The 17,422-nt window shown below is 46.9% G+C and overlaps 1 protein-coding gene across 2 annotated transcripts in view; it reads left to right on the top strand.

Moving 5' to 3' along the window:
• Positions 1-17,422, top strand: part of MPP3 (MAGUK p55 scaffold protein 3) — a 29,374-nt gene extending 11,952 nt beyond the window's left edge. For both annotated transcript variants that reach the window (XM_061144153.1, XM_061144154.1), the window contains exons 11-20: positions 2,227-2,423; positions 4,508-4,572; positions 6,189-6,209; positions 6,767-6,808; positions 8,250-8,414; positions 8,510-8,590; positions 9,937-10,030; positions 10,563-10,671; positions 12,284-12,406; positions 14,530-17,422. In XM_061144153.1, coding sequence (XP_061000136.1) covers positions 2,227-2,423; positions 4,508-4,572; positions 6,189-6,209; positions 6,767-6,808; positions 8,250-8,414; positions 8,510-8,590; positions 9,937-10,030; positions 10,563-10,671; positions 12,284-12,406; positions 14,530-14,706 — 1,074 coding nt within the window. In that variant the 3' untranslated portion in view covers positions 14,707-17,422. The remainder of the gene's footprint in view (positions 1-2,226; positions 2,424-4,507; positions 4,573-6,188; positions 6,210-6,766; positions 6,809-8,249; positions 8,415-8,509; positions 8,591-9,936; positions 10,031-10,562; positions 10,672-12,283; positions 12,407-14,529) is intronic.

Below are 17,422 nucleotides of genomic sequence, written 5' to 3'. Positions count from 1 at the left end.
GGGAAGGGAGGGCAGCCAGTGCAACACAGGATGTGTTCTCAGCAAGTTACCACCGCAGACAACCAGAGCTTAATCCTGCTTCAGAATTCGGCGTCCCGTGTAGACCATGCCTCCTCCATTCCTCCTAAGAGCTAGGAGAGCTGTGGGGGGGAATCTAGACACCATCTCTCACCAGGCTGAACCCCAGGGGTTAATTCCCAGCAGTTCCTTCCTCCTGGATTAGGGGAGAGCAGATCCCAGTGGCTGGAGGAAGTCGTTAGGCAGTCAGGGTGGGGTGTGCTGAAAAGGTAAGGCCCCCCAGGAATACGGGAAGGCACCCCACAGGCCAAGTAACAGCCTCATGGGCAGTGAGAAGCTCCTAAAGGTATTTAGTTTTTTGGTGTTCTTTGCTTGTTTAGGTTCTGAGAGGGAAGTGATGGAAATCACATCTGTGTTTTACAAAGCTCCCTGGCGCAGTGAATGGAGGAGGGTGGAGATGGGGTACAGGGCATGTGGTAGGAGTCTGTTGTAAAAGCCCAGGTGAGAGATTGTTAAGCCCTGAGCTGAAGTGGTGGTAGGGAGGATGGAAGAGGCATTACTCTGACTTCCCAGTAAACTTGGATCTGAACTTTCTGGCAGCCAAGGCAAAAAGGAGAACATAATGAATTACATACTTCTCATCAGAAGATGGAAGGAAGCATGCTGATTTTTCAAGAAAACTAATGTTCCGCCCCCACCTCCCAAGACCAGGAGCAGGAAAGATAGGGCATGAAAACACTTGGCATAGAGTAAGATGTCAATAAATATTTTGATGAATGGCAATTAATAACAGACAATGTCTTTAATGGGTTTTTTTTTACGCAAATGAAGAAATCATTTTCATATGACAATTTCTTATTTGCACCTTCAGTTGAATCCCGGGGCACACATAATACCTGATGGAAGGTTGTTCTTCCTGGGACAAGCTGGTATGGTCTTCATATTCAGCTTTTGCAGGTTCTAATGTGATACAGGGAGAGGATTTAGTTTTCCTGGAGGACAAAATGGGTAGCCTATCTCTTAGTCCATCCTTTTTGAATATTTTTCCTTTAGCTAGATGCTTGGTCAGGGCTGGCCTTCTTTTGAGTGCCTGGGAGCCTGGTGACATGTATGGCTAAATGAGGGTCCCTGTCCTCATAATATTAATATATGGCCAGAAAATTCGTACTATTGTCTAACTGAATATCCTTTGCTTGGCACCTAAAGGATTTGGATTTGTCTAAAGAAAACCTCTGGCTTTCCCCCCCCCTATTTGCTGTTAAAGCAGTTGGGCCATAATGATTTGGAAGTAGGAATAAATAAATCCATGCCACTGAATTATAGAAGAGAATGAAGAAATGGGACCAAATTCTGTTCCCATCCTGTTCTCTAGAGGGATGGCTTCTGGGTACAGAAGAGAGCCGGGGGTTGGCCAAGTATGTGACTGATGAGGCAGGGCTGAACTGTCAAAGATGTGACTGTCAATTACCCACTGAAAAGTGATGATGAATTGGTAACAGTAGTTCATTGATATTTGTGTTCTGATCAAAACATCTAGACTACTTATTTAACGGATGGCTGCTGACATCATTAGGGGCAGTTAGCATATCAGAAATAACATTTGAGGTAGAAACTGTGCTTGCCTTTGCTTTTTTGCTCCCAGGACTAATGGTTGCTTTGTGTAGGCTGACAGGCTATTGCAAGGACAGCAAGTCAGGTTAACATGGAGATGTTTAGGTTGGAAGTGAAAATCCATGAATCGTTTCTGATTCTTTCTTTTTTAAATAGCTTAGCAAGTTGATGTTTTTTAAAGCATTTATTTATTTATTTGACTGCATTGGGTCCCAACTGCAGCAATCAGGATCCTCCTTCCTCTCTGCGACCTCATACAGGATCTTTAGTTGTGGCTGGTGAACTCTTGGTTGCAGTGTGGAGGATCTAGTTTCCCCGACCAGGGATTGAACCTGGGCCCCCTGCATTTGGGAGGGCAGAGTCTTAAACCTGGACCACCAGGAAAGTCCCCATTGTTTTGATTCTTGATGGATTTCCCGAGTGGGATATTAAAAATGATTGAAGAACAGTAAGAAAATAGGTGTGGTGGGTTTCTGATTAGCCTTCTATTCTTGACACTGCTTGTTCTTCCTAATTGTGAACAGCCTCCTTCGGCCTTCCATATGGCATAGACATGTCAGTGCTTTCAGGCTGTCTCACCTAGCTCCTCCCCTGCAGGTGTTCATGCGGGCCCTCTTCCACTACAACCCTCGGGAAGACCGGGCCATTCCCTGCCAGGAGGCAGGCCTGCCCTTCCAGCGCAGGCAGGTCCTGGAGGTGGTGAGTCAGGATGATCCCACGTGGTGGCAGGCCAAGCGAGTGGGGGACACCAACCTTCGAGCTGGCCTCATCCCTTCCAAGCAGTTCCAGGAAAGGTGGGTCTGGGGCGTGTTGTAAGGGAGTGTGGTTCTAGAGTGGTCGGAGGCATAACAGAGCCCCAAATCTCTGCTAGCAAACCCCAGGGTGGGGGTGCCCACAGGGTGTCCTTCTCTAAGCAAAGTACCAATTGTGCTTGTGTTGGCTCTTCTCTTATCATCAGTAGTGATGGCTGTTTGAGATTTTAGTCAGCGTATATAAATCTGTACTATTAAATTAATGTATATTTTATAATGCCTACTTAGGGCAAGTTGAAAAATAAAAAATAAAAATACAGGAGAGGAGGGTAAGGAAAAGAAAATTACCCAGTCTCACCACTATCTAAACAGCATAATTTATTTCCTTGCTGTCCCTGTTATGTGAGTGGTGCATATAGAATTTGAGGTCTTGCTTTTTCTTTTTTTTGGTTTCTTTTTTTTTTGCGTTTTCTTAACATTTTGACGTGAGCGTTTCCAACATTACTATAGAATAATAGTATTTATTTTATACTATTAATTAATAGTGAAGAGTGTGAAAGTGAAACTTGCTCAGTCCTATCCCACTCTTTGCGACCCCATGGACTATATAGCTTGCCAGGTTCCTCTGTCCATGGAATTCTCCAGTCCAGAATACTGGAGTGGGTAGTCGTTCCCTTCTCCAGGGGATCTTCCCAACCCAGGGATCAAACCCAGGTCTCCCACATTTCAGGTGGATTCTTTACCATCTGAGCCACTAAGGAAGCCCAATTAATCACAATATAATATTAATTAATGGTAATATAATATTTCATCAGGAGATGTACTATTTATTCACAGGCAGCAACTATGGTTTCTGCCCTGCAGGAGCTGACAGTTTAGCTGAAAAGTCACACATGGTTCATATGAACACTTTATATAAATGTGATGGGTGTGAGGGTGGAGGATACCGGGTCTTAGTAGGAGGACTGGCCCTAGTTTGGGCCAGCATGGAAGGCTTCATGGAAGAAAGGTCATACCTCAAATGACTTCTCTTCTTCCCTGTGGCTGTACTTTGAAGCTCTCTTCAATGTTTCACTGCTACAAGGCTGTAATAATTATCTTGCACATAGTCTGGTCCTCATATTTCAAATTGATTCCTTAGGCTAGATTTCCAAAAGTGTAAACCCTGGGTCAGAGGGTGTGGCATTTACGCCTGCAATGCCTCTCCTGAGATTTGTAGCCCTCTTCCATTTTAGGGGTGCGGAATGACGCTGTATCTACAAACCTCAGGGTTCATCCATTTCAGTGGCTCTCCTGGTGTGGTCCCCAGGCGCATTAGCATCCCCTAGAAATTTGTTAGAAAAGCCAGTCCCTGACTGGGCCCTGCCCTAGACCTGCTGAATCAGAGACCCCAGGGCCAGAGTCTGAGCTCTTGTTCTAACAGATATTCCAGGTGATTCTGAGGGGCTGGAGTTTGAAGACTGCCGCTCTGTTTCCTCAGAGCAGCCTCGGACCCATCTGCATCTTTGGCTTCACAGGTTGTGGGGGAAGGCGCTCTTGCTGCATTTAATTGTGGAAATCTAGACACCTCCAGGAGCCCTGGGTGTTTGCTCAGCTCAGAGATGAGGCCTTGGAAGCTGCTTCTCCACTGAAGGCCACATAAAGTGCCAGGCTGAGCTCTCCATTGGGTTGGGAAGAGGGTGGTTAAAGCGTTAAATTAGAGTAGCTTTTGCCCTTGGCTTCTCCCAAGAGTCGTTCTGCTGTTTCTGAGCTTCCCTAGAGATGGGGAAGCCGAGTGACTATGGAGAAGGGGCTTCCTTTCCTTGAGAATCAGCTTTGGGAAAGTAACAACCAACCACTGACCATGGACACTGGGCTGTGCCCCCTGTGTGTGTGAATGACCATCTTAGGCTGGGCAAGCTTCTCCCAGAGCAAGAAGCTTAGTTTTTCCCTCACTAACCTGTGAGCACCCGTGCAAATGTCCCTCTTCACTGGAACTCAGCGTGAAGCCAGCAGACCCTTGGAGTGCCAGGCTGTACCCCACTGTGGGATCCAGGCCTTGGTTTCCCTGAGTTTTCCAGAAGGTTCCCTCTGACTGGTTCTCTGGTCCAGCTCATTGGCCTGCCTATCCCCTTTTGTCCCCACAGGCGACTGAACTACCGGAGAGCCACAGGCACCCTGCCGAGTCCCCAGAGCCTCAAGAAGCCCCCCTGTGAGTAGTCTGGCAGGATGGCACTTCAGGGAAGCAGTTCAGAGAGGGGCTGTGGTTAGGACCCTAGGACCCTGGGACGTCATGTGGGGAAGAAGCACGCGCTGGGCTGGAGCGGGTACTCCTGTGTGAGCTCTCGGGCCTCCTGAGGGAGGAGGGGCTGGGGAGAGGGGTGAGGAGGAGAAATGGGCGTAGGTGGCGGGGAGCTATTCCCTGGAGAGGAGCTACTATATTGGGGGCCCATAGAAAACACTGCAGGGCGTGGTGACGCCGCTTCCAGAATCATGTGCAGGTGTGTGTTGTGCTGTGTCTGTGAGGTCTGTCTGTGAAGGCTCCACAGCTTTCCTTAGATCCCCAAGGGGCCCCCTGACCCTGACAATGTAAGAACCACTGATGCTGGAAGGGGTTGGAAATGGCTGTGAGTGATCTCACGCCTCTGTGTTAGCAGCCAGATTTGGTAAATAAAAGTAAAGGACTTTTATTATGCCCAGTTAAATTCAAATTTCAGATAAACAATGAATCGGTTTTTAATATAAGTATATCCCATGCAATGTTTGGGACATTCTCATGTAAACACTGCTACATTTAAAATGGATAACCAACAAGGATCTATTATATAGCACATGGAACGCTGCTTAACGTTATGTGGCAGCCTGGATGCGGTGGGGGAAGTTTGGGGGAGCATGGCTACATGTATTTGTATGGCTGAGTCCCTTCGCTGTTTACCTGAAACTACAACATTGTTAATCAGCTATACCCCAAAACAAAATAAAAACTTTAAAGCTTGGAAAAAGGAATAAAGTAGTTTGGGACACACTTATACTAAGGAATTATTTATTGTTTTTCTGAAATTCACATTTAACGTAGTGTCTTGTATTTTACCTGGGAATTTTACTCTGTCCAGCTCTTACCTTTTACAAAACACTTACCTTCTTGCCTTGTAATCGTCACAACAGCTCTGGTTCATAGTGGAGTCAGGGTCATCCGTTTTTCCAAGATAGTTAAACAGAGGCTCATGAGGTCAAGGGAGTGGGGTTGGGAACAGGGTTCCAGAGCCCCCAGGTTAGAGCCCCTGGTGGTAAAGAAATGTCAGGGGATAGCCTCTCTAGCCAGAGGTCGAGAGTGGGGCTCGGAGCCAAGTTGAGGGCGTAGAACCACACCAGGTGACTGGACACAGCTGGCCTGCTGGCCTGCTCTGTGCTCTGCCGTCACCGGCATCTGCATTCGCCCAGGTGAGTCTCGAACCCCAGAAAAGCAGGAGCAGGTCCCCGTCCGCCGCAGACACCCTTCAGCGAGCTGCTCTCTGGGCTGTGTGGCCGCCTTTCCAGACTTGCTCTCAAGTCGGAGGGGCTGCTGAGTATGTTGGCCCTGAGGCTGCTTATGCCAGTAATGAGCGGGCTTTCTTTGGGCCGCTAATGAGACACACACAGGAAGACTAATTAGAGCAAGTCTTGGTTTAATAATGCACCGCAGCTCAGATCACAGGTTTGTTGGAGGAGAGAAAGAGGGGACAGATGGAGGGCTCCTGAGGACCCGAGGCTGTGGCTGCCTCTTGGTGGCAGGGCCTCCCGGTTGCCCTCTGCTAACGCTGCTCCATCTGTCTTTTGTGCAAACCGCAGATGATGATCCCTGTGACAAAGGTAGGCCTGGTATCTGTCCCCTGTGTGCATGGACAAGGTCCCTTTTCTGTAGACTGTCTGAACAAGCCCCTCCATCCCCTCCTCTTGGGGGGCTGTGCCCCTCAGGCACCCCTCCTGGCATCTCTCTCCCGGCTCTGCCAGCCAGACCGATCTGCTCCTTCAGGCATGCAGAGCTGGTGGGGACACGGGCCCAGCTTTCCCCGGACTCCAGCTGGGCTGGTCACGTGACCTGCCTGGCAGCGGGCAGGAGACAGGAGGGCAGGGCAAGTGTATCCTCCTTATCCTCACAGGCCCTAACTCAGAGGGGCTGGAATGGGGCCTGCTGACCCCGAACCCCTACCAGGTCTGGAAGGGCTGTTTGTGGCCTAAGCGTGGAGCACTGGGTGAAACAGAGGAATATGTTTACCTAGGGCTGACTGGGACATGGCATTTGTCCCAAGCCCCTCTGAGGCTCCATCCCAGAGGGTCCTGCCTGGCCACTTGCAGCTGGGTACCTCTGGGCTGGGGCGTGTGTCCAGCCTGGCTCACCGGCCTCCCTCTCTCTGTTTGATTCCCAGAGACCTGTGACTGTGAGGGGTATTTCAAAGGACATTACGTGGGTAAGTAATGGGGGCTCTCCTCCGCCCCTGCCTTAACACCCCTCCCCACCCATGCACCCCATCTAGCCCATCGCGGGCTCTTGGGCCAGGGAGAGGTGACTGAGACCCAGGAGCCCCTCACGAGCAGCTGAGTCTGTGGGACCCACGTTTCCCTTCAGTCTCTGTCGGCCAGAGGCCAAGCTGAGCCTGCCCTGGCCCGGGGGTCCCCAGCCTGCCCCCAGCTTTCATCCAGCCGCTGGGAACAGCACCCTGGACAAGGACCCCTACCTTAATACCAACTTTATTATTACCATAACCCCAGTTGTATTCAGCATTTCTTCCACCCCCATACGGCAGTGGTGCCTTTTACCAGTCTCTGAAGTACCTTTGCTTCTTTTATTTTGGTAAATCTTTTCAAAGGCCTTTAGAGACAGGTGAAGGGTTTTTAACCTTTTCATTCAGGAGTAATTTCAAGATTACTGAAAAGCTGTGAGAATTGTACAAAGAACTCCCATATACTCTACTCCTCGGTTCACCAGACGGTAACACTTTGCCGTATTATCTCTATCATTCTCTTTTTCTGCATATACACATTTTTAAGACTATTAAGTCTTTTTTTTTAAAAAAAAAGGTGTTTATTTTTGGCTGCCCTGGGTCTTCATTGCTACACACAGGCTTTCTCTAGTTGCGGCAAGCAGAGGCTACTCTCTAGTTGTGGTGCGAGGGCTTTTCATTGCAGTGGCTTATCCTGTTGTGGAGCATAGGCTCTAGGTGCATGGGCTTCAGTAGTTGTGGTGCATGGGCTTAGTTGCCCCGAGGCATATAGGATCTTCCCGGACCAGGGACTGAACCCATGTCCCCTGCCTTGGCAGGCAGATTCTTAACCACTGCACCACCAAGGAAGTCCCGCATATACACATTTAATCCTCCACCCTGAGTCATGTGAGAGCTAGTTGCGGCCATCATGTCCCTTCACCCCTAAATAGCTCAGCATGTGTTCTCTAAGGACAAGGACATTTTCTTATAATCCAGGGCTATTATCAAATTCTGGGAATTTCTTTTTTATTTTATTTTTTTAAAAAATTTATGCTGTTCATATCAACATTTTCCCCATTGTCCCAATAACGTCCTTTAGAGCATTTCCCCTGACCCAGGATCCAATCTAGGAGCACCCGTTGCTTTTATAGATTTGTGTCTCCTTTCATGGATAGCGGAACTGAGGCTCAGAGGGGTGATGACTTGCCTGGGGTCAGTCACATGCTAAGTAAGATAGTAGCCTTGAACCCTAATTTTGGATGCCAGGTGGTCCCCCTTTCATCATATTACTGTGCATCCTGCAGCAGGAGGTGGCTGGGAGAGGCCAGTGGGTCTCAGTCGCACCTCCAGGTCTGACCAGGTAGAGAAAGTCTATAGGGAGATGCTGGGACAAATGCCACGGTGTTCCCCTGCCCTTCTCTCCAAGCTGGTCTTCGGAGGAGCTTCCGGCTGGGCCGCAGAGAGAGACTGGGAAGCCCACAGGAAGGAAAGACCTCTGCAGTGACCGAGTCTCCGGAGCTGCCGACTTACGAGGAGGTGACCAGGTACCAGCACCAGCCTGGTGAGCGGCCCCGCCTGGTGGTTCTAATCGGTAGGTGACATCTCCAGAGAATGGGCGGGTTTCCTCCCTGGAGGGGAAGGGAGGGAGCCCAGCTGGAACCTGGCAGCCTTTCTCTTGTTTCTCAGGGTCTCTGGGAGCCCGACTACACGAGCTGAAACAGAAGGTGGTGGCAGAGAACCCTCAGCATTTTGGTGTTGCCATTCCACGTAAGAGGGTCCGAGTGTGTGTGTTTGTGTGTATGTGCATGCACGCAAATGTGTGTGCACACGAAGATTTCTTGGGGCCTTGACTTCAGCAGCAGTGACTTTTATGCTGGGTTTTGAAGAGGAGGAGTTTTCCAGGCAGAGAAGAATGAGTTCTCTGTATCAAGAGAACAAATGCAAAGGTTTGAAGGTGTGACCCAGAGCAGCAGTGTGAGGGAGTGAGGAGCTTCGTGTGGGTGATTGGTGGGGTATGAAGCTGAATGGGAGGCTGGATTGATCGAGAGGGTCTCATATACTCATCTAAAGTGTTTGGAATGTAATCAGTGAGTGAATAAAAGTATTAACCCAAGGACATGGTCACAAGTGACCCTAGCAGCTTTGCCAGAGGTTGGACAAAGAGGTCACACATTAAAGTGCAGAGCATCCCCTGGGTGCCTGCCCTCTGAGACCCCTTCTTTTCTCTCAGAATGTTCTGGAAAAAGCTGTGTACAGCTCTGAGTGTGTTCCTTGTTCTATGGGGAATCTGATTTTCCCCAGAGGTGTGCACCTTGATTCTATTGTGGAAATCAGAGGGAAAACACTCTGTGCTTTAAAATTGTGTAAGAGCCAGCTGTGCAGAAACATCCAGTCCATAAGGGGACTGTCTTTCATGTCTCCTTTCCTCTCAAAATGAGAAACAATTGAATAAAGAATTAAACCATACAGCAGGGTCATCTGAGTTTTTGCCTCTTTGGTTCTCAAAAAGAAAAACAATTAGGAGGGACTTCCCTGATGCTCCAGTGGCTAAGACTTTGAGCTCCTGATGCATGGGGCTGGGTTCCATCCCTGGTCAGGGAACTAGATCCCACATGCTGCAACAGAATTCTCATGCTGAAGTGAAGACAGAAGATCCTGTGTGCCACAGCTAAGACCTGGTGCAGCCAAATAAATAAATTAAAATATTTTTTAAAAGAGGAGCAATTGGGAAATAAAAACTTAGAGGACTAGGAATTCCTTTAGCAATTCTTTAAAACCTGCAGCATCAGTGAGGCAGTTTTGCTGAGTGGTTAGGGGCATACACTTGGTCTGAGACAGAGTGTGTTCAGCCTGGCTTTGCTCCCTGCCAGCCTTGGGACCTCAGAACGGGGCTTAACCTCTGCACCTCTCAGCTTCCTCACCTGCAAAATTGGGGCCTCCTTTTGCCTACATCACAGAGCTGTGCAAATCAATGGCGTACCTGCACACAGGGACCCTGGGTGAAGGGAAGTGGGTGTCTGTACACAAATCATCGATGAACCTCTGAAAGGAACAAGAGCACAACCTCGCTGTGACGTGACGTCTCTGCCCAGTGGTCCTTCTCTCTTCCACAGATACCACCAGGCCCCGGAAGAGCCATGAGAAGGAAGGAGTAGAGTATCACTTTGTCTCTAAGCAAACATTTGAAGCTGACTTGCATCACAACAAGTATGTCATCTTGATGGGCCAGTGGGGCCTCCGTGCAGCTGTGTGTCTCTTCATCTGGCCAATCTTCCACTTGACCTCCTGGGAAGGCTTCCCGAAAAAAGCAGAGGAAGTGGGACCGGGGCGGGCGGGGGTAGTAATCGTGGTGGGCCATTGATAGCTCAATTGGTAAAGAATCCACCTGCAATGCAGGAGACCCTGGTTTGATTCCTGGGTCAGGAAGATCCGCTGGAGAAGGGATAGGCTACCCACTCCAGTATTCTTGGGATTCCCTTGTGGCTCAGCTGGTAAAGAATCTGCCTGCAATGTGGGAGACCTGGGTTCAATCCCTGGGTTGGGAAGATCCCCTGGAGAAGGGAAAGGCTCCCCACTCCAGTATTCTGGCCTGGAGAATTCCATGGACTGTATAGTCCACAGGATCGCAAAGAGTCGGACACGACTGGGCGACTTTCACTTCACATTTACCGTCGGTGTGAATTCAAGCGTGCTCGGGAACCGAAAGCCATTTTTTCCCCTGTGGTGGTTGGTGTTCTAGGTTCCTGGAGCATGGTGAATATAAGGAAAACCTGTACGGAACCAGCCTGGAAGCCATTCGGGTTGTGATGGCCAAAAACAAAGTTTGTTTGGTGGACGTGGAGCCAGATGTGAGTTCCTGGGGCCAGTTAGGAATTTCCCATTAATGGAATTTGTAAACTAGGGGGCTATACATTTTACAGAACATTCAACCTCAGTGCAGGGGCTTTTTATTCCAGAGCAGTGAGTGTTAACATCTCTTTGAGTCTCCTTGGAACTTCCCTAGTGATCCAGTGGTTAAGACTCTGTGCTTCCACTGCAGGGGGTGCAGGTTTGATCCCTGATTGGGGAGCTAAGATCCTGCGTGCCACGTGGTGTGACCAAAGCAACTAAAACCCCAGACATCTCCTTGGGTATCCCTTTGACTAATGAAAGTTTTTGTACCCCAAAATTTGCACCTCTATGCAGAAACTCCCTTAATTGGAGGGACCCTCTTGGTGGCCCACAGACCTGGGATAGACTGCATGCAGTAAATCATGCAGCAGATGATGGCACCAACTGGTCCATTAGATGTGACAGTCAGGGTTGTTGTTTAGTTGTGAAGTCATGTCCGGCTCTTTGTGACCCCGTGGATTGTAGCCTGCCAGGCTCTTCTGGACAGTCAGTTAGATATAAATGTACCAATGAAGCTGGGCCACCCCCTTCCCAACTAGAACAAGTGAAGTCAGTGGCTTCGAGGACCACTGAGGGAGGCAGTCAGGAGAGCAATTTGAAAGGGAAAAAGGGCAGACTTGACCTTGTGAAGTGTTTCAGAAACATTTCCAGTCCCGCCCTCCCCACAGGGGCTTAACCATCTTTTTCACCTTGTCTTTGAGAAAAACTTCTAAGCTTTGAACTCAGTCTGGGCATTTTTTTTCCCCCTGTGTGGAAACAGAGCTCTGATTTTATCACATAAACTGTAGGTTTTATTTTACAGAGCTAGACTTGAAACAGATTCCCCAAAGCACCTTATGTCCAGAAAGGAAAATCCTCACTAATTAGGACTTTCTGGGAGTTGGTAGTTGAAATTAAAAGTCTGAATTTAAAAATTTTTTGAGAAGTGATTTTATGATTTGGGTGGGGGGATGCAAACTGTATATATAGCAGTTTAATACCAGTGTGTCCAAATAGAGGCCCTCACATCATAAATAAAATGAGCTAATTAACAGGACAATTTGCATATGGAAAACCTTTTAAAATATTTACAGTTTACTTCAAGGGATCTCTTAGTCTCTTCATTTGCTTAACAGACTTTTTCTTCTTTGAATATCATGAGGAGGCCTGTGTGATAGCACAAATTTTGCATTAGTCCAAATTGATGACCTCTGACTAGATACACACATTGAATCCTGCTGGTTCTTACTTCAGGAGTAGGCAGGCAAAGAAGGGAGTATGAAGGCTAATTAGAGCTTGGGGGAGGGTGGGCAGAGCTAAGAGAGATGGCAGCTCTCGGAACTGAGGCTTTGGAATCTCTGTTCTCAGCGAGTGAGCCTCCAGCACCCAGCTGAGCCCAGTGTCATAGTGAAGAGTGGGAAAATGAGCAGGTGGTCTGCGTGGTTGAAGTCAACTGTCATATGACCATATAGTCAGGACCTTTGCCATCGGGGTGATGTGATGAAGCACACCGTTATTGAGCATGCGAGAAATACATTTCACAATAAAATACTCTCGAAGTATATGACATTCCTGAACTTTCTTTTTCAGGCACTGCAACAACTGAGGACCTCAGAGTTTAAACCCTATGTTATATTTGTAAAGCCTGCAGTTCAGGAAAAAAGGAAGACGCCACCCATGTCTCCAGCTTGTGAGGATGCAGCAGCCCCACTTGTAAGTTTTCAAGTTGATCGTTTCATCTCCCAAGGCCTAAAAGGGCCTGTTTCAGCTGCATGTGGGCAGACGTACCTCCTGCATGAGACCATCTTTCCATTTTTGCCTGTTGCCCGGACTCAGATGTCATGTGATGATTGGAAGGCTTAAGCTGGGGCAGCTGGAAGCACCACCTGATTCACACAGGGGTGGCTTAACCGGGGTTTCCCACCCTCCACCCCTTCACATGAGCATCCTCTCAGAAAATAAAGGACTGACCTCTTTCAGGCACCTGATCTGAGTGTGGCAAACCACAATAATTTGTTGAACTCCTAAGTCAAACCCGCATAATTTTTAATTGAAACACCAACTTCAGGTCCAGCAAGCTAATCCAAGATGGAGGCAAGGGGCAGCAGGGGGAGTCTTCCCTATGTGCTGCTCAGGGCTGAGGCTCTCTTGCTGAAGCCGCAGGTGGTTGAGTTCCACCTTTACAGGTCAGGAAAAGGGTTCAAGGGATTGACGGCTGCAAAACAAATGTCACACGTTTTACTCCATTACAGATTTACTTGAGTTCTTTCAAGAGACAGATATTTATTAGGAAGGTAGAGGGATTTAGGGGCCAAAAAAAAAAAGAGTCCCTTCTATAATTTCTCGAATAGATACATGCTTCCAGGATGAACCGTGAGGGTGCCCGGGGGAGAGGAAACTCCAGAAGTGGTGGACAGGTCTATGGGATGTGTGTGTGTAAGGGGGTGGGAGAAGCAGAATGTTAGATCCAAGGGCAGCAGTGGGATGCTGCAGGGTGCTTTTGAGTAGGAGAGGAGCCCTGCAAGATACCATAAAGAATTGGGAAGCTTGGCCCAATTTATCTATTGGGTTGGCAAAAAAGTTCATTTGGGTTTTTCTGTAAGATGTAATGGAAAAATCTGAACGAACTTTGGGCCATCTCAATAGTTTTTTTTCCGCATCCTAGGGGGTTAGAAGTAAGAAGAAGAAATTGTCTCAGTCTTTCTGTAGGTCTCTAATATCTTTGCCGTAGCTGGCAAAAACTGTTTCCTAGCCCTTTAGAACATATTTTCCGAAAGTATGGACACTGTCACTAAAGAAGGAATCTGGTTTTGATTGGTGACAGAAGAGGAGGAGGCAATATTCTGGAATGTCCTTTTAGGGGGAGACAGCTCACCCCCTTCCATGACAGAATAGAAACACTGAGCCCTAGAAGCAGAGGAGAAAAGGCAACAGAGGGTTGGAAAGAGATAGAAAGGGAGGTGGGTGAATGCCGGTGATAAATTTCACTTTGCAGTTTTACTTAAGATGGATCCTGCCACTTTCCTGTCTTCCAAAACCCAAGTTCATTGTCAGTGAACTACCTGCTTGGAATTTTACTTACTAGAGGTATTTCCGAATGAAGATGCAGACACTTGCATAGGTTGGGTGAAGGAGGGCTCATTGGCTGTCTATGCCTTAGTGTTAGCTGTCGGAAAAGCAATCTGATAGAAGTCAGGTATCCTAAGGAAATGGGGCATTGGGTCAGGGTTGTCCCAGACTTTCTTAAATAACTCTCCTTTGTCTACTGTGCAAGTGTTTGGCTTTGGTTTGAGGAAATAAAAAGAAGAACTGAGTTCTACAGGGTGAATTAAGGTATCCTCTGAGGGCATTCAAATTACTTCTTTTCCTTTTTACCCTCATTGATTCCAGAAATGCTTGCTTGGCTTTTGTATAGTGAATACTATTTATGGTTCTTTCCTGTAATTGTTTTAACCAAATTGCCATGCACCTTAATTGTACTATTTTGGAAATACCTTCGGACAGGAAGTGTGATAGTGACATATATATACTCACAGATATAGACTCAGCATCTACCCAAAGCACTTCATATCAGCTAACAGGTCCTCAGTAGGTATCTTTTGAATGACTGAACAGTGATTATGGCTACAATACATGAACTTTTCTTGGACGTTGGATAGGCTAGCATCACTACGCCCTGTTCTTGTGTACTCAATTGGTTATTCAAGGGCCATATTCATCCACTTATCGCTTAAAATTTAGAGGTTGCAACACTGCCCAAGACAAAGGTTGTAGGTCCATTACTTGTCAGGGGAATAACAACCCACTTGTTTCTTAACTACCCCTTTTCCTTGCAGGATGAGGAGCAGCAAGAGATGGCCGCCTCTGCCTCCTTCATAGACCAGCATTATGGGCACCTGGTGGATGCTGTACTGGTTAAGGAGGACCTCCAGAGTGCGTACAGCCAGCTCAGAGCGCTCTTAGAGAGGCTGAGCAAGGACACTCACTGGGTACCTATTAGTTGGGTCAGGTGACTGTATCCTAGAACATCCAGATTGGAGGGGACCTGGAAGACCACCTGGCCCAGCCTACCCCATGCTACCATCAAGGAATCTCAAGTGAGAGGGGCAGAAATTTCCATAAACTCCATCCTCAAGAAGAGTCTCTGTGGGAAGTCTTGTTTGTCATTGGTTTTTGTCCATTGCTTTTCACTGCACTCCTTTGGAGCAGAAAACACAAGTCAAAAGGGGGTATATATCACAGTATAACACATGTCATTCATTAAAGTATCACAGGCAAGTTGACCCTGATTCTCTGTACCAAAGTTGAGTAGCCACTGTCTTTAGGCAGGGGAGGTGGTGGTGAATGTATGCAGTACCAGTTTGCAGAGGTAATTTAAGCTTTATAAACAGACTGACACTTCATTTATCGGGCTTTGTCTGAAGTTGAGTTGTTTTACCCAAGAGGACTTAACATGCAACTGAAGTTCACCTATCTTCAGGCAGTAAAATGTTGATCTTTTGAAAGTTTTTGAAAGTTTTTGTTTGCCTTGCAATGGAAAATGTGGTTCTCTGCCTTCTTGAATAGTGAGCATTCACAAACTTTTTTGACAGACTAAGGTGTGCTTCCCTGTCACCATGAGTTATTGTACTATTCTATGATATGGTGGTGTTTTCAGGGACTCTTGTGGAATGTAAGGCTGCTTGTGCCTTTTCTATATATCCTCAGACTCCAAAAATTTATGCTTGCTTGCTTTGATTTATTCTGTTCTGTCACTTGTCTCTCTTGTTACTGACAATTGCCCTGGTTCTCACCTGTCCCTTCCTTCAGATCATAGGAGCTCCTGACATGCTAGGAGCTTTCCATGACATGCTAGGTCATGGAAAAACAGATGATCCCCACACCTCCAGCCCCCACCCCCATCAAATCTATGTCTAAACCACAATAAATCAGTCATGACCATCAAAATCTAAGTATATAGACTCTGAGTGTGGGCCTGATGGTTTGTCTCTGAGCAAAAGTGTTTAATATCACAACAGATTTGTGATACATCTTAGCTTCAGAGAATTTTCTTTTTAATAGCCAATGTATATAAACCTTTATTCTGTGCCAGGAGTCTACGCTAAGGCCTTTACCTACATGACTTTGTAGGTAATGCACCAAGCCTATGATGTAGTGTTCTTTTTCTTTTTTAGCCACACAGCATTGCTTGTGGGATCTTAGTTCCCCAACCAGGGATTGAACCAGCACCATTGGCAGTGAGAGTCCTAACCACTGGACTGCCAGGGACTTCCTTGATGTAGGATTCTCATCATCCCTATTATACAAATGAGAAAAACAAGGCTAAGAAAGTTTAAATAATGTGTTCAAGTTCACCCAGCTTTAAAAAATGGCAGAGCCATAATATTAGAGTCCAACTCTAATACCAGTGATGGTCATTAATCACTATACTGCCTCTCTTTTGTGGCCCCATAACTGAGGCTGCCTGTTAAGCCATTGACTTAGAAGTGAGGAATGTGCTCTCAGCTAGAATTTACAATAATATGCAATATGGCTGCAACTTCTAAGACTGGAAAGAGGCTGCTTACAGCTCTTGAAAGAGCTCTTCCTCATGAGAAAGGAGGCGAGGTAAAGTGCAAAGCACCAAGGAGAAGATCTGCTGCCTGTTTAGAAATTTCCATTTTGCCTTCTTACACAAGGATACCTTTTCCACTTTCTATTGGATTGGCCAAAATGTTGGTTCAGGTTTTTCCATTACAATGTTGCAGAAAAACCCAAACGAACTTTTTGGTCAACCCACATAGCTCATGAACCTAGTAGGTCCACGGAACAGGATCACATTCTTCAAACCTTTCTAGCAAAAGGATGAGGACCTCTTTGTATTTACAAAGTACTGGATTCTTACCAAGTTAAATTAGTCTTAGCTGTTCCACATAGAACCAGATGGGAAAGGCAGCTGCTCTTTGAAGCTGAGTGGCACATACCAAGTTGTGTATATTATACAGGAGAAAGAAAAAAGTGAACATGTTAGTCGCTTAGTCATGTCCGACTCTTTGTGACCCCACGGACTGTAGCCCGCCAGGTTCCTCTGTCCATGGAATTCTCCAGGCAAGAATACTGAAGTGGGTAGCCATTCCCTTCTCCAGGGACTCTTCTGACCCAAGGATCAAACTCTTCTCCCACATCACAGGCTGATTCTTTACCTCTGAGCCACCAGGGAAGCCCCATTATACAGGAGAGAAGGATTAAAATCAGCCCTCAGGCAAAAAACATGTAAGTCAAAATTACTCTTGAAAAGTCCTCCAGGGTGGCCCCTTGGTGGAGATCCTAACCAACTCTTAGCAGGGCCCAACTGGGTGGTTTTCCCCCATTGTAGGAGCACAATGGTTGAATAACAGATTTTTTTTTTTAATTTCAAGCAACTCAGCATTTTCTTATTTTTAATATTTTCTTAATGATTGTGAGATGACTATTTCATCTCTTCATCTTTCTCTTCATGTGTATTGTGAAGCAAGGCATTAAATTGTGATGCCTGCTTTATTTTCTGTCTAGGCAACCTCCTCAACCCGAAGGCAAACTGTGTTGACAGCTGTTTGGCTGCTACAAAATGTGTGAGAGTAGAACGGATAGGGCCCCAGAGACAGGTCATTTGTAAAGTGCTTTTGCTGTTCGTAAAAATAAAACTCTTGTTTTAAAAAAAAAAATGCAAACCTGTTTGCAAATATATATTGGTGGAATATATATAAATTC

The sequence above is a fragment of the Dama dama genome, chromosome 5, assembly GCF_033118175.1.
Source record: "Dama dama isolate Ldn47 chromosome 5, ASM3311817v1, whole genome shotgun sequence".
In the NCBI taxonomy this organism is placed as follows: Eukaryota; Metazoa; Chordata; class Mammalia; order Artiodactyla; family Cervidae; genus Dama; species Dama dama.
The sequence above is the reverse complement of the archived record's forward strand: the minus strand, read 5'-3'. Positions and strand labels throughout refer to the sequence as shown.